This window comes from Neophocaena asiaeorientalis, unplaced genomic scaffold (assembly GCF_003031525.2).
Source record: "Neophocaena asiaeorientalis asiaeorientalis breed wild unplaced genomic scaffold, Neophocaena_asiaeorientalis_V1.1 scaffold591, whole genome shotgun sequence".
Classification (NCBI taxonomy): Eukaryota; Metazoa; Chordata; class Mammalia; order Artiodactyla; family Phocoenidae; genus Neophocaena; species Neophocaena asiaeorientalis.
This window is the reverse complement of record NW_020173494.1, coordinates 448,143-463,955: the sequence shown is the minus strand read 5'-3', so window position 1 is coordinate 463,955 and position 15,813 is coordinate 448,143. Positions and strand designations below refer to the sequence as shown.

Genomic DNA, 15,813 nt, shown 5'->3' with positions numbered 1-15,813 from the left:
GGAGGGAGGGAGGGAGGAAGGAGGGAACGAAGGAAAAAAAGAAAGAAAGAAGATAAAATAAAATAAAATAAGATAAAATATAATAAAGGTGTTAAAATAAAAAAGTAATTATTAAGAAAAGAAAAAATTAAAAAAAAAAATGGAACCCTAGGACAAATGGTGGAAGCAAAGCTATACAGACATAATCTCACACAGAAGCATACACACTCACAAAAAGAGGAAAAGGGGAAAAAAATCATAAATCTTGCTCGCGAAGTCCACCTCCTTAATTTGGGATGATTGGTTGTCTATTCATGTATTCCACAGATGCAGGGTACATGAAGTTGTGTGGAGCTTTAATCCGCTGCTTCTGAGGCTGCTGGGAGACATTTCCCTTTCTCTTCTTTGTTTTCACAGCTCCCAGGGGCTCAGGTTTGGATTTGGCCCCGCCTCTGCGTGTAGGTCGCCAGAGGGCGTCTGTTCTCCGCTCAGACAGGACGGGGTTAAAGGAGCCACTGATTCGGGGGCTCTGGCTCACTCAGGCCGGGGGGAGGGAGGGGCACGGAGTGCGGGGCGGGCCTGCGGCGGCAGAGGCTGGTGTGACGTTGCACCAGCCTGAGGCGCGCCGTGCGTTCTCCCGGGGGAGTTGTCCCTGGATCCCGGGACCCTGGCAGTGGCAGGCTGCACAGGTTCCCCGGAAGGAGGATGTGGATAGTGACCTTTGCTCGCACACAGGCTTTTTGGTGGAGGTGGCAGCAGCAGCCTTAGCGTCTCATGCCGGTCTCTGGGGTCCGCGCTTTTAGCTGCGGCTCGCGACTGTCTCTGGAGCTCCTTTAAGGAGCGCTCTTAATCCCCTCTCCTCGCACACCAGAAAACAAAGAGGGAAGAAAAAGTCTCTTGCCTCTTTGGCAAGCCCAGACTTTTCCCTGGACTCCCTCCCGGCTAGCCGTGGCGCACTAACCCCGCCCCGGCGGGTGAGCAGACAAGCCTCTCAGGCTGGTGAGTGCTGGTCGGCCCTGATCCTCCGTGCGGGAATCTCTCCGCTTTGCCCTCCGCACCCCTGTTGCTGTGCTCTCCTCTGCGGCTCCGAAGCTTTTCCCCTCCGCCACGCGCAGTCTCCGCCCGCGAAGGGGCTTCTAGTGTGTGGAATCCTTTCCTCCATCACAGCTCCTTCTCATTGGTGCAGGTCTCGTCCCTATTCTTTTGTCTCTCTTTATTCTTTTTTCTTTTGCCCTACCCAGGTACGTGGGGAGTTTCTTGACTTTTGGTAGGTCTGAGGTCTTCTGCCAGCATTCAGTAGGTGTTCTGTAGGAGTTGTTCCACGTGTAGATGTATTTCTGGTGTATCTGTGGGGAGGAAGGTGATCTCTGCGTCTTACTCCTCCGCCATCTTGAAGGTCTCCTCAAGAGCTCTTTTTGATAGGGTCATCTGGAAAGGCTGCTTCGAGAAGATATTTGAGCCAAGACTTGAATAACGTGAAGGAGTGAACCAACCATGTGAAGTTCTGGGGGAAGAACATTAAGGAAGAAGGAACAGCAAGGGTAAACACCCCAGGCAGAAATGAATTTGTCAAGTTAGAGATGGCAAGAAAGCTCCTGTGGCTGGAGCAGAGTGACTGGGTGCGCTGGAGTCTTGGTAGGAGATAAGCTGGAGGAAGAGTCAGTAGTCAGAGAGTTTAGGGCCTTGAGGACTGAGGTAAGGAATTTAGGCTGTATTCTAAGGTGAAAGGATTTGCCTTGAATAAGTGCCTTGTGGTAAAGTTCCTAGAAGTAGAATTGTTCTTTCCTAAAGATAGGACTTTCAAGCTGACTTTGGGACATTTCCCCAATGGGACTGCATCTTTAACATTATAATTAAATCAATGAAAAAAAGGTTTTAATATATAATTTCTTTCTCTATATATTTCTATGTCTGTCTGTCTATCTGCCTGCCTATCTATCTAGAAAGAATAAATGAAAATGAGTTATGCCTTAGAGTTTTTGATTTACAATAGATGTGGTACATCTGTATTTCTACTCTGCTTACTCTGATTTTCAGAATCAAGAAAATCTCAAATCTGGAGAATCTAAAAAGCTTAGATGTCTTGGACCTTCATGGAAATCAGGTATTGTTAAAGCCCTTGCATTTCTTTCTTATTTGAAAAAGCTCTAGGAAATTTCGTTTGAAAGTCTTAAGAATTACACTTGTGTTGAATTTTTCCAAAGTTACTTTACTGATTCAGTGAAACTAGCTTTGGTATTAAGCTCATTTATGTAAGGTTTGGTAATTCCTCAGTGGTAAGTGACAGATAAAACTTATAAAACATTTAGAATTCTTATAGTTATGACAATTTTGATTCTTATTTAGTCTTTTATTAACTTATAGCTGACCCCAACCCAAGAACTAGAATATTACTAATGATTTTCTTCTACTTAAGTGTTCCTTCTTTATTCCAAGACAACACTATTCTGGATTTCACATTTATCATTCTTTTACTGGTGTTTTTAGTTGGTTTGATCACATATATAAGTGTCTAAATAATATATTGTTTAGTAGTATTGTCTTTTAATTTAAAAAAAAAGGTGTCAAACTATATATTGTCATCAGTGTTTGCTTTTTGGATACAACATTATGTTACTGAGTTTCATCTATTTTGACTACATAGCTGTAGTTTATGTTCCATGGTTTGATTACACAGAAACCTTTTTCTCTGTTTTATTATTGATAGACATTTGGGTCAATTCCTTTTTGTTTGTTTGGGTTTTGTTTCCTGTTAGGATAGTACTTCTAAGAACATTCTTGTACATGTTTCTTCCATACATCATATGTACTCTAGGGTATATATCTAGGAGTGAAACTGATGGGTCACCGGTTACTTAAATGTGTAACTTTAAAAGTTAATGCCAAATTGTCTTCCAAAGTGATTGTACCAGTTTATACTCCCACCAGTAACACATAATAGATCCTGTTGCTTCACATCCTTTTCAACATTTGGAATTTTCAGACTTCTTAATTTTTGCCAGTTGAATTGGTGTAAAGTGGTGTCCCCTTATGGTTTTGATTTCTAATTCCGTGATTACTATATAACCTGGGATCATTATTCCATTTTGATTAGTTTGTCTACCCATGTATTTGTCTGTCTTAATTTCTCTGTCTGGTTTGTTATGTTCCCTCTCCTTATTCTTCTCTTGCAGAGCATCTTGGCTGTTTTTTAACCCTTTGCTCTTACATTTAAATTTTAGTCTTTGCAATATAAGTACTTATTTATAAATAGCTACATGAGCTACATACTCATGCAGCAGGTAAAATCTCTCCTGAGGTGGTAAGTGTACATGTTGGGGTGATCTGGGAGTCCCTGCCTGTTGAGAACAAATCTCCCACTTGCAGTTGGTCAGGTGTAAACCTCAGTGTGATCTCTTTAGGCCTTCTAATAGCTGTTAGTCCTACTTGTTTTGTTGAAAAGCTAATATAATTAATAAAACCTTGATAGATGTATTAGATAGGCCACATCTGCTGGGTTCTCATCTCATCCCAGCCCCATCTATATGTCTGCCTGTGTGTGCACTCAGAGGGAGGAGTGTTGATGTCTGGGAATTGTCCAGCTCTGCAGGCTGGTTGGTATCACTCTAGTAGAGGGAAAGTTACCCAGTTAGTTAGATGGTGGTGGAAAAGGAAGAAGAATTAGAGTCTTGTCAGTAAGAGAGCATCATATATAAAGGCACTGAGACTAAAAACAACATGATAAGTATATTTTACTGCTGGAGAATTTAGCACATGTTGAGGGATGCTGAGAGATGAGGCAAGAGAGGTAGGTTTAAGGCCAGACTGTGGAAGGCTTTCATATGCCACGGTAAGGAATTGCTATTTTATCTTTCTGTAACCCACTATTTTAAATGCCATTCATCAGTATAAGTGAAACATTTTATGGTAGCAATATTTTTCTTAAGTTTATTTTAAAATGTATATATGAGAAATAAGATTTATGTCATTTTTATATTATAATATACCTTTAAGAATTCCTGGGCATTACCCAAGATCTATAAGAGCAACTGGTAAATGGATAATGTATCACTTGGTCTAAATATTAGACCAAGTCACCTTGTTACCTTGTTAGCTGACCTGTGTTATGTGTTAAATGAAAATCTGAGTCTTGTTTCAAATATTTAAATCCAATAAACAAAAATTTGGAGTATTTCAAAGCAAAGACAGTCTTGGTGACTAAAAAGTCAGGAGATACACTATTCAAGTTGAAACAACATGCAACTCTAAAAAAATAGCATCAGGTAGTTAAAAAACTAGAAGAAAATTAAGTGACTATTTTTTGTGTTTTGAATTTACTTCCATTGGAAATAAAAATGATATGTGATGTACATTGTGAAATGAAATATAATTGGTTTATGGATGTGAAAACATTGATAGGAATAGTGATAGTGTTCAAGAAACAGTTTGGAGAATGTAAAGAGTTGAGGGGAGGTGAAACTGGAGACAGAGAACAGCTGAGAGACTAATTCAATAATCTTGGTGAGAAGTGATGGCAACTTAAAGTTGTAGCGATAGGGATATAACAAGGGGGCAGATTGGATAAATATTTAAAAATGAAAAACATCAAGATTTAGCAATTGATTGTATGTGAGTAGTAAAGAATACAGAGGAATATGAGAGGTTGACTCTCAGTTTATGACCTAGATTTTTTTTTGTCTACCAGAAAATGTTCTCTTGGTAAACGCTTGTTTTAACATGGACACAAATGTGCTTCAAAAAGAATCTTTTCTTTCAGTGACATCTTTTCCTTCAGGGAGAGCTGACTCTTTCTGTGGTTGCTTGCCTGGAAGCAGATGTCTTTCCTATTGCTGAGTAGGAAGGTTGTCTTTATCCAGATAGAGCAGTCTGGGTTACTAGTATACACATACATAAGACTGGAGTATCCAGCTTTCCTAGACATACTAAAAAGCTCTGCTGTCTACCTTGAGACTCTCTCTTATCAGTGTGACCCAAGATTAGGCTTTTGAACATTCCTATCATCTCTTCTTCTGGCTGTGAAATTTATTAACTGATCAAGAACGCTGCTCTCACCCTACACCACCTTTTTTCTGAAATTTCTGTCATTTGCTCTATGCCTGTGACTTTGTCCCTGGCTGCAACAAGTAACAGACTGTTCCATCAGAGATGCTGCACACAATTCTGACCTGTCTGATTGCAAACCAAGAAGCTGAACAATATCCCCAGTGACTTTTTTAAAATTACAGATTGATACCTATATATAAGAGTTAACAACATTTCTTGTCAGAGTGACCAAACTAAAATGTAGGCATTCTAATTATATGTCCCACCAGGAGCAAATAGAATTGGAGAAAGGTAGTTTTCTAAAAGAAATGTCCCAGGATTATTAGCAGAAGGGAGAATACACCATATACAGGTTATGTACCCCTTCATTCTGTATATTTATCTTTCTTGAGTTCAGAAAAGCTTTATGTATATATTTACATATTGTTTTTCCATATACCTATCTCTATTTATTTAGTATTTTAGTAGAATTTCTCAAGCTTATGCTGTTATTATTGATTTTCTACAGTGTCTGTGTTACTTTTTGCTGATTCTGTACATTTTAAATTCTGTCACCTATTTAGTTTTGAAATGTTTTTGTCTATGTCTTACTGTACAGTTCTGTAATCTGCAAATACTGATAACCTTGTTTCTTCTTTTACAGATTTTATTTTCATTTTACATTAGTTACACCAAAAATCTCAGGACAAATTTTAAAGCATGATCATATATTATCTTTATATATTATTGAATTTGCGATAAATATACTTAGGTTTCTCCTCTTGAATGTAGGTGGAATCTAGGCGGTACTTCTCGAATATAAGAGAAGGTCCAAACAATATCATAGAAAACTGGATTATAAATCTTAAAAAAAGGCTATTTTAGCCAATATCTGCTTTGAAGTGTTAAATATAAAATTTCAAATAATATTGTGATGGCAATACAGATGAGAAAATTAATCTTCAGTGATTGTGAAATTTGTTTTAATGTTCAGAAGAAAAGTGTTGTGTATAGCTCATTGTTGCTTAAGTACATTACATTAAAAGGTTGAAGCCCTCTGCAAGAAGCCCTATTTCTGGGTCACGTGGAAACTCATCCCGTTGTGCTACGCTTGTTGTATTGCAGTAGTGGGGCTGAAAATCATGCTGGGCTCTCATCATTTCATGGGCTATACCCTTTAACTTATCCTTACTTGTGCAGCTCAAATTCCTCTGCTGCAGTTCAGTGCTTATGTGCATGTGTATATTCCATAATTCAAGTCCACCATATTGTACCCTGCCTAAACATTATCTGTCTCCTCTCTTAAGCAGTTTCACTAATAAGGAATATCCATCCTCACCCTCTACTGGGGATCGTAGTTCCTTGAATCTTTTCCATTCAGACTCTTAATTGCTCTCAGGATCCTGCAGTATAAATGGAGAATTAACAAGGGGAACTTGGTATCATTCCTGTTCCTTGCCTTTTCTCTCAAAAGGTAGTCTTGTTTGATCAAAACATTGTGAGCTTATGCCTTGGGCTCACAGTTTCTATTTCACAGCTAGTACGTGTATTTCTCTTCACCTTCATGGGACCTGACACAGTGTTGGGCACTTAGAGATGCCCAAACAATGGACTTACTGATTATTTGATAAAATATACTTACCATGGTCAAATTATAAAATATGTTCTGTTAGTTAATCTTCACAAGTTAAGTAACTTCATAATATCTGCAATAGAGGAAACTGGAAATAGATTTTGAAATGTCTTCATATAAACTTGTCACTGAATTCAATGACTATGTCTTTTATTTTTATAACACGCACACCTGAGATTTATGCCTGCTAATCATCCCTTCCTCATTTTTTAACAGATTACCAAAATTGAAAATGTCAATCATTTGTGTGATTTGAGAGTTTTAAATCTTGCCAGGAACCTTTTAAGTCATGTTGATAATCTTAATGGGCTGGATTCACTAACTGAGCTTAACCTGCGACACAATCAGATCACTTTTGTGGTGAGTATTAAAATGGAATCAATATGTGATTTCTGGCTTTTCTTTTAAGGGAATGAAATAAATGTTATAGCATTGCTTTCTGCAAAGTAAGAATCTGAAGTAATTTAGTTTTTTTCTGAATTTAAATTGCGGATATAATTGTTAAGCTTTATAATATTTTGATTTGGGAAGTGTTGTGGTGTTTTCCATTCTAAAAGATAAATGTAAAATTAGGAGCACAAATGTTATCAGTAAATGAATCAACTAGTGGTAAATGAATACTGAATCCTTTCCTGTGTTGTTATAGGAATAGAATTAATAAGAAAGAAGGTTGTTGTTGACTGAAAGTTGATAACTTGTTGCACTGAGAGGGAAAAGGCACAGAGAGGAGTGGTTGAGGGCTTTGAAGACATGCATAAATATATTCTTTGCAGTTTTTCAAAGGCAGCTTGGTATGGTGGAAAGAGCATTGTTACATAGGATATGAGAGGCTAAGTGCAGGTCTGCTTCAGCTCTCATTATCTGTGTGACGTTAGGTAAATCACTTTAACTCTGTAAGCCTCAGATTACTTTAAAATGAGGACATAGGGCTAAATCATCTCTAGAGTCCTTTTGGCTTGCTGGCTCTGAAGAAGGATATAAATATGGTAGAAAGCTGGCATGTGAGCAGGAGGAAGAGTTGGCATTGTGGGGACAAAACTATAGAAAGGCTACTCTGGAACTCTGAGGATGAACTTCATTAGATTTATAGTTTTATTCAAGTTTAGCAACTAAATAACAGCTTGATGCTCAGGTATTTTGAACTTGTGCATATATGAAGAGCTCTAGAAATACGACTTTCAGCTGTATGACATGATACAGGCCAAGAAGACATCTGAGGATTTATAAAAACATTTGTTCTTTTAACAAGTTTTCTTTGTTTACATGCAATAGAAAAACTACATTACGTTTTCTTTGGGTATCATTTAAGCACTTTTAAAGGTAAAATCTGATTCTTAACTTTTTCAAGACATTGAGTTCCTTAGTAAATAGTTAAATGTACTGTAAGTGGTACACTGGAAAAAGCTGGGAGACAGATGATGCCTTATCTCTAGGCCTCATTTTACAGATTGGTTTCATTTTGAAATTTTCCCAGAAAGTCTGAGCCAAGTAATGCTCATATCTTCTAGGAGGTTGGGATAATTTCAGAACCTTTTCTAAGACATGGATTTATCCCAGAAACTCTAAATTCTGCCAGCTCTTTCCCCAGATTGGATTTAAATATTGGAAATGGCTTGTTTATTTTAAAAGACACCCATATTAATCTGTTACATTGCTGTCTCTAGAACTGTTCAGACTGGACTTAATCTGTCCTAGGGACATTGGGTATGGTAAGAATCCAAAAAGCTTTGGTAGAGTGGAGTACAGAAATCTATCGGCCTTAGCATATTCCTGTCTATGTTTTGTCTTTCATTTGGAAAATATATAATACACATCCAGGAATTTGCTTACTGAATTTTCTATTGAGTGTTATGTCTAATCTTTACTGTTCATAGATTAGGCAGCAGTAAACATCTTATGGAAAAGGAAATTGTCTTAATTTCTAAAAGTGAAAAAGATTTATTAAGTATTATACATATGGTAGAATTATCATGATAATAAGTATCATGCATATTAATTGATTGGATATTGTTAATATATGTGTAAGAAAAGATCAGAAACTTTTCCAGCTCTATTTCTTTTTTTGTTTGTGTGGTACGCGGGCGTCTCACTGTTGTGGTCTCTCCCGTTGCGGAGCACAGGTTCCGGATGCGCAGGCTCAGCAGCCATGGCTCACGGGCCCAGCCGCTCCGCGGCATGTGGGATCCTCCTGGACCGGGGCACGAACCCATGTCTCCTGCATCGGCAGGTGGACTCTCAACCACTGCACCTCTAGGGAAGCCCTCTATTTCTTTTTTGAAGCATCCTTTTCCTAAAAGAGCCAAGAGACTTTTAAATCTGAGGATTCTTTTTTTTTTTTTTAAGTGTCTCTTCTTTTTTCCAGGGTCAGTTATCATACTAATTCTTTTTGCCTCTTTTTCTCTTATGGTTTTGATTTTCCTCAATAGCTGGTAATCCTTAAATGAAGGACTATGTTAAGGAGTGGCTGGCTCTCCTGTGCAGCTGAATAGGTCTTTTTAACCATAAAATCTCTCCCTAGAATGATCACTAGATTTGTGTAAGCTGTTGAATCCCACACATTGGCAGACCTCCCTTTAGCGTGAGTGGAAGGGAATAGGCAGCCTCACTGTGTAATGCCAAAATAAGAAAAACTACTTTGTGTATGTGTGTGGGTGTGGGTAAGAAGGACTTCAGTAACTTTTGTGCCAGCTGAAATTGCCATTCCTTTTCCCCCTCTGGTTCTACTGTAGCAGTTATTAACCATCTCCATAGATAAAATACCCATGCTGTCCATCCTTCCTTGATACTGTTTGCTAGAGAACAGATCCTGAGGCTTTAGCTGAGGTTTTCTTCAGCCAGCTGCTCTTTACCCAATGCGTGTGTGCATGGCAGGGGTGGGAGTGGGCTGGGGGTGGGGTGGGTTTGCTGGTGTTCCAGGAATGGCTGTTGAGTAGACAGATCTTTAATAACACATGTACTTGATTAGCCACAGTTACCCATAGTCCATGCCTGTTCTTTGTATGTACTGACTCTGAGCGTGGAAGATGGCATTCTTTTGGAAGGAATCGCTGCATTTGCAGTGCAACATCTCTCCTGCCAGTTCTGAGCCACAGTTTTCTCTGTTCAGGGTTATCTCCAATAAGATCCTATCTGCTTTCCACCTTCCTGAAATTCATCAAAAATGTTGATCTATTAATAGCTCTCTTATTTATATCATTTCCATGCTTTCACTCATTTTGTGTATTTTATGTTTGTTTCACCCATTGAATCTTGGGAAGGAGATGAAACAAAGGCATTACCTACTTTACCATCTTATCAGAAACCTTCTTCACTGGTATTTTCGATATAGAAAAGTCATTGTTTATTGTATTAAATTCACTGATCTTTTTCTTGGAAACTTTATAAATTTCTAACCAAATGTCTTTTAAGTTTATATGGTATCTTTCCCTTTTAAAAAACTATGAAACATTTCAGACATTCCCAAAGAATAGGAAATAATATTACAAACATTTGTATGTCCACCAATGAACTTAATAAATAAAATCCTTTTAAATATAGTAGAGGCCTACTATGTAACCCTTCTCCAACACATTCCCTCCCTCCTTTGCAGAGGTAACCACAGTTATGAATTTGGTGTTTATTCCTATGCATGTCTTTTTCCTTTTCCTGTATATATCCCTAAACAATCCCATATATATACCCCTAAACAATGAAGTAATTATTTTGCATGCTTTTAAGTGTTCTGTAAATGATATCATCAAACTGTACCTATCTTCTGTAAGTTGCTTTTATTATGCTTTGAGATTTATCTATGTTGATACCTGTAGCTCCAGTTCACTAATTTCCATTGTTATATAGTATCCCACTGTGTGATTGTAACTAAATATTTATTCTTCTCTTTATGGACATTAATATTATTTCTAATTTTTTGTCGTTAAGAAGAAATAACATTTTTGTACATGTCTTTTTATGCATAATTATAACAATTTCTCCAGGACAGTGGCTTTCAGACATTTTTTAGCCATAATCTATAGTAATAAATAAAATGTACGTTGAAACCCAGTAATTAATACATATTTATATGAATACATTATAAATAATGGAAACAAGCATTTCATGACTATACCTACCCTTACTGCAATCCATTCTGGTATATCCTAGTCTATTCTATCTCATTAAAAAATGGTCTCAAAAAAAGTTAGTCTCAATCTACTGAATTGATTTCTTGACGAATGAAAAATTGGTTGCAACCTGCATTTGAAAAATAATGCTCAGTGGTGGATACTTGGGAGAAGCATTGCCAGGTGCCAGGATTATGCACATCATTTCATTTTATCAGCTAGCACCACGTTTTTCTCAAAGTGGTTGTACCAAATTACATTCCCATCAGCATTACCCGAGGGTTCCTTTAACCTCACAACCTTAGTGACACTTGATGTTGTCAGACCTTTTCATTTCTGCCAGTCTTGTAACTATAAAATTGTATATATTATATTGAGATTTTAATTTTAATTTCCAGCGAGATTGAATGCCTTTCATCTTTTTTTCATTTTTGATATTGAGATTGCCTCTTCTGCAAATAGCCTTATCCTTTGCCCACTGTAATAACATTTTTTTTCTTTTTCATACTGATCTGTAGTATTTCTTTTGTTTCTGCTGTCTTTTGAGAAACAGAAATAAAAATCATCAATAGTTTCCTTTATTGTTTCTTCTTTTTGTTTGAAAAATCCTTTCTTATGGGCTGAGGACATAAAGGTATTTTTCTGTGTTGTCTAACAAGAGTTTTAAAGTTATTCTTCACATAGAGGTGTTTCATCTATCTGGAATTGACTTTTGCTTGTGATATGCAGTTGAAATCCAATTTCTTTTTCTTTTTTTCTCATGGATTACCAATTTTCCCAGCACGTTTTACTGAAAAGTGAATTCCTTTTGTTCTTCCCGCTCACCTTGGCAGTATCTTAATTTAGCAAATTAAATATCCACACATGCATGGGTCTGTGCCTGGCCTCTCTGGTCTGTTTATTTGGTCTCTATCCATGTTCCAATATAACACTGTTGTGATAACTATAACTTTCTATTATGTTCTAAGAGCTAGTAGAATGAGGTCCCCAATCTTCCTTTCCCTTTCCTTCCTTTCCCAGCCTTCCTTCCTTTTAAAAAAAATTATCTTGGTCTTTTCTTTTTCTGTATTACACTCTAGAAATAGCATGTTAAGTTTCACCAATAACCCTACTGGTCTGTTTGATTGGACTATCTTTTAAATTGAAGACAGCTGACGTTTTTATGACATTGCAGGCTCAATATCATAATGTGAACATGGTATATTAATATGAATGGCATAGTATGTATGACTAGAGCACATTTCTCGATTCATATGTCTCATTTGATGATTTTTATGCTTTTCTCCATAGATCACTTGTTTTTTGTTAGATATCTTCCATATATCTTGTACTTTTTTGTTGTCATTGTAAATTTTTTGGTCAGAAATAGATTTTTTACTGTTATTAGTATATGGAACCACAGTTGATTTTGGTTCATTGACCTTAAATCCAGAAACCTTGCTCAGACACTTAACAATTCTAATAATGTGTCTGTAGATTACCTTAGATTTTCTGGTTAGACAATTATAATTCTTTTCGAACAATGGTAGTTTTTCTTTAATCATTATATATTTTGTTTCTACTTATTTGACTGAGCTAGACTGAAGTTTGATTTAACCTCTAGTACAAAGTTGAATAAAGAAACAAAGGTGGTCATCCTTGCCTTATTCCTGATTTTAAAGGAAATGCATCACTGTCTATGTTTGCTAAATGCCATTTATCAGTCTGAAGAAATTATCCTCTATTTTTAGTTTGCTTAGAGTTTATATTATGAATGGTTGTTGGATTTTATTCAATAATTTTCTACAATCCTTAGACTGATCATATGGATTCTTCTTTAATCTTAATTTTGAAAATTATATTGCAAGATTTTTGTAATGATAAGTCATTCTAGCATTTTGGGTTGTTTTTGTGTTTTTTTTGCGGTACGCGGGCCTCTCACTGTTGTGGCCTCTCCCGTTGCGGAGCACAGGCTCCGGACGCGCAGGCTCAGCGGCCATGGCTCATGGGCCCAGCCGCTCCGCGGCATGTGGGATCTTCCCGGACCGGGGCACGAACCCTTGTCCCCTGCATCGGCAGGCGGACTCTCAACCACTGCGCCACCAGGGAAGCCCCGGTATTTCCAATTTTTGGCTCTAACAAATAAAGCGGCTATGAATATTCTTGTGGTCTTTTATTTATATATTTACTTTGGTGGACATATACTCTTATTTCTCTTACATAAATATGTAGGTGTATCATTACTGAGCCATGAGGTAGCTGGGTGTCTAAATTTATGAGAAACTGCTAAACAGTTTTATAAAGTGATTATACCATTTTACACTCCCACCAGCAATAAGTGAGAATTCTAATTGCTCCACATCCTTGCCAACATTTGACATTGACAGTCTTTATAAGTTTAGTGATACTATGATTTTCATTGTAGTTTTAATTTGCAGTTACTTAGTGACTAATGATATTGAGCATCTCTCCAATTACTTATTGGCCATCCTGGCATATCCCTTTGTGAAGTATCAGTTCAAGTCTTTTGCCCATTTAAAAAAAATGGGTTATCTTTTTATCCTTGAGTGTGGTAGATCTTTATTCTAGATTCAGTCCTTTGTTTCATATATGTATTGAATGTATTTTCTGCATGGCTTCCTTAACAATGTTTTTGATATGTAAAAGCTTTAAATTTTAGTGACATACAATTTATCAATTTGTTTTCTTTTATCATTAGTGCCTTTTTTGTCTTGTCTAGAAAGTCTTTGCTTATCCCAATATCATAAATATGTTCTCCTCTGTTTTTTCCAGAAGGCTTATAGTTTTACCTTCATTTTATGTCTGTCATCCACCTTTAATTAAATTTTGTGTATGGTGTGAGATGTAGAGGTCATGATTCATTTTTCCCAAATAGGGATGTCTATTTGCTCCATTGCCTTTTATTCAAAAGACCTTGCTTTCCCCCTTGAATTAAATTGGTTTCTTTTTCAAAATTGAGTTATAAGCAAATGAGTCTTTTTCTGAACCTTCTATTCTGTTACATCTATTTGTCTACCATTATGCCAAGACTATACTGTCTAATAACTCTAGCTTTATAATACATGGAGATATTTGGGGAGATTATTAATGAATTTAATTTGCTTAGATTTTATGTGTGAATAAGAATGATATTTGGTTAAAAGTATGGTTAAGTCAATCTAAAAGAGCTCTTTCAGTAATAATGAAATAAAAATTCAAAGTGATATTTTATTATTGGTTAATCATAAGTTTATTTTCACCAGGTGTTACATAAAATAATTGTGAGATGGTATCTTAGATTTGATTAAATATGGTAATTTTATTAGCATACCTAATATTTGTGTTTTATGAATCTGCAGATTCATTTCTTTCACTAATTATGGGAACATTCTGAGCCTTTATATTTTCAAATACTGCCTTCTCCCACTTTCTCTTTTTCTACTTCTTACACACCTGCTAGACATGGTATGGACCTTCTTGTTCTAGTTTTGTTTCTTAAAATTTCCATCATTCTTATTTTTCTCTGCTACATTTCTGCATGATTTTTACTTCTTTAATGCTATCTTTCAGTTCACTAACTTTCTCCTCAGTTTTGTCTAATCTGATCTTCAGTCCATCCATGAGTTTTTAATAATGACCATAATTTTTTGTTTCTAGAAGTTCTGCATGGATTAAAAAAAAACAAAACGCCCAGATACCTTTATTTATAGCATCTTTTTTCCTCATGTTTTGATTCATTTTATTTCTCTAATAATTTTAAACATAGATATTCCATCGTCTTTATCAAGTTATTATATTTTCTTAAGTTTTTGGTAATTCTGCATTGTTGCCTAAAATTTATGCTTACTCTTGCGCACAGTAATTTTTTCCCATAACTTGATCATTTGGGATCGTCCAAATGCCGTAAAATCTGAATCGAGTTTGTGTCTTTCCAGTGAGTTTTGCCAGGGGTGGTGGGGGCAAGAATGCTGGGGACCCTTTTTGTGAGGAGTCTTGTTAGATCATGCATGTGATGTAAATTTGAACTACAAATTCAGATGTGGAAAGGCCTATGATTGTGAAATTGAGACGTTTTCTATTTTTCCTCATAGCTGTTATATCTAGCTCTCTTAGATTATAAAGACTGGAAATCTCTTAGAGCATCAGTGCGTGTTTATTAATCTGGTTTTTAGTTCCTTTTTATTTGGGGGGAATTACAACAGTGTATAGAAGAAAATCAGCCTGAAAGAGTAGCTTGCAGCTAGATTGACTGATATCTATTGTCATGTAATGAGTAGTAAATAAATATAAAAAGTAGGTACACATATTAATGCCTTTGGATAACAGAGGCAGATAACGGACTTTTTTCATGGCAAATAAAAGTATGATGAGTTGTTGATATGACGGTTTACACATATTATTCCTCATATAATATGTGTCTGTGTTACAAAGTGATGGCTATAGCAAGTAGTTATTTTGGAATTAATTTTATAAAGCTTTTTATAGAAAAGAATACTTTTTTCTTTGTTTTTTTTCAAACGTATTCAGTGCTTTGTTAATAAATCTGTTTTTACTTCTCAAAATTAAAATAATTACCCATACATATTTTAACTCTGACTTTTTTGTATAACAGAATAGATAACAAAATGAGAGTAGCCGTGATTTTATTATAGTCATCTTTGTGCTCCTTGATGCGTGCCAAAGCCTCTTATCTCTTCACCCTTCTTCTTCCTTATTCCTCTGCAGGAGGCTGCTCTAAAAATAGCTCCAGTAATAGATGTTCTACACATAGTCAGATTGCTGAGTCATTTAGTTCTTTTGTGAAGTTTAGGAATATGGAAAACTCTGAGTTGAGTAGGACAAGCATGTTTCTAAAACAGCAGGTCATTCTTCTTTTGAAAAATAAAGAATTATAATCCTCTCATAGTCTTGTAGTAAGTAATTTTTAAGGTATTTTTAAAGGATTATATTTTTTAAATATATAAAATGGTTTTGAGTCTTACTTTAAAACATATTTTGAATGTGATTCTGGAATCGTGTTTTGTTAAATATAAGAAATTTGACACTAAGAGAAGATTAACAGAGGAGCTATAAATATTCCCCTATATGTAAATATTTTAT

At 36.1% G+C, this 15,813-nt stretch overlaps 1 protein-coding gene across 1 annotated transcript in view; it reads left to right on the top strand.

Annotated features, from left to right (window-relative positions):
• The window catches only part of LRRC49 (leucine rich repeat containing 49), a 121,061-nt gene that overhangs the window by 10,709 nt on the left and 94,539 nt on the right, over positions 1 to 15,813 (top strand). Inside the window, exons 6-7 of the mRNA XM_024747522.1 lie at positions 2,017 to 2,083; positions 6,851 to 6,994. Coding sequence (XP_024603290.1) covers positions 2,017 to 2,083; positions 6,851 to 6,994 — 211 coding nt within the window. The remainder of the gene's footprint in view (positions 1 to 2,016; positions 2,084 to 6,850; positions 6,995 to 15,813) is intronic.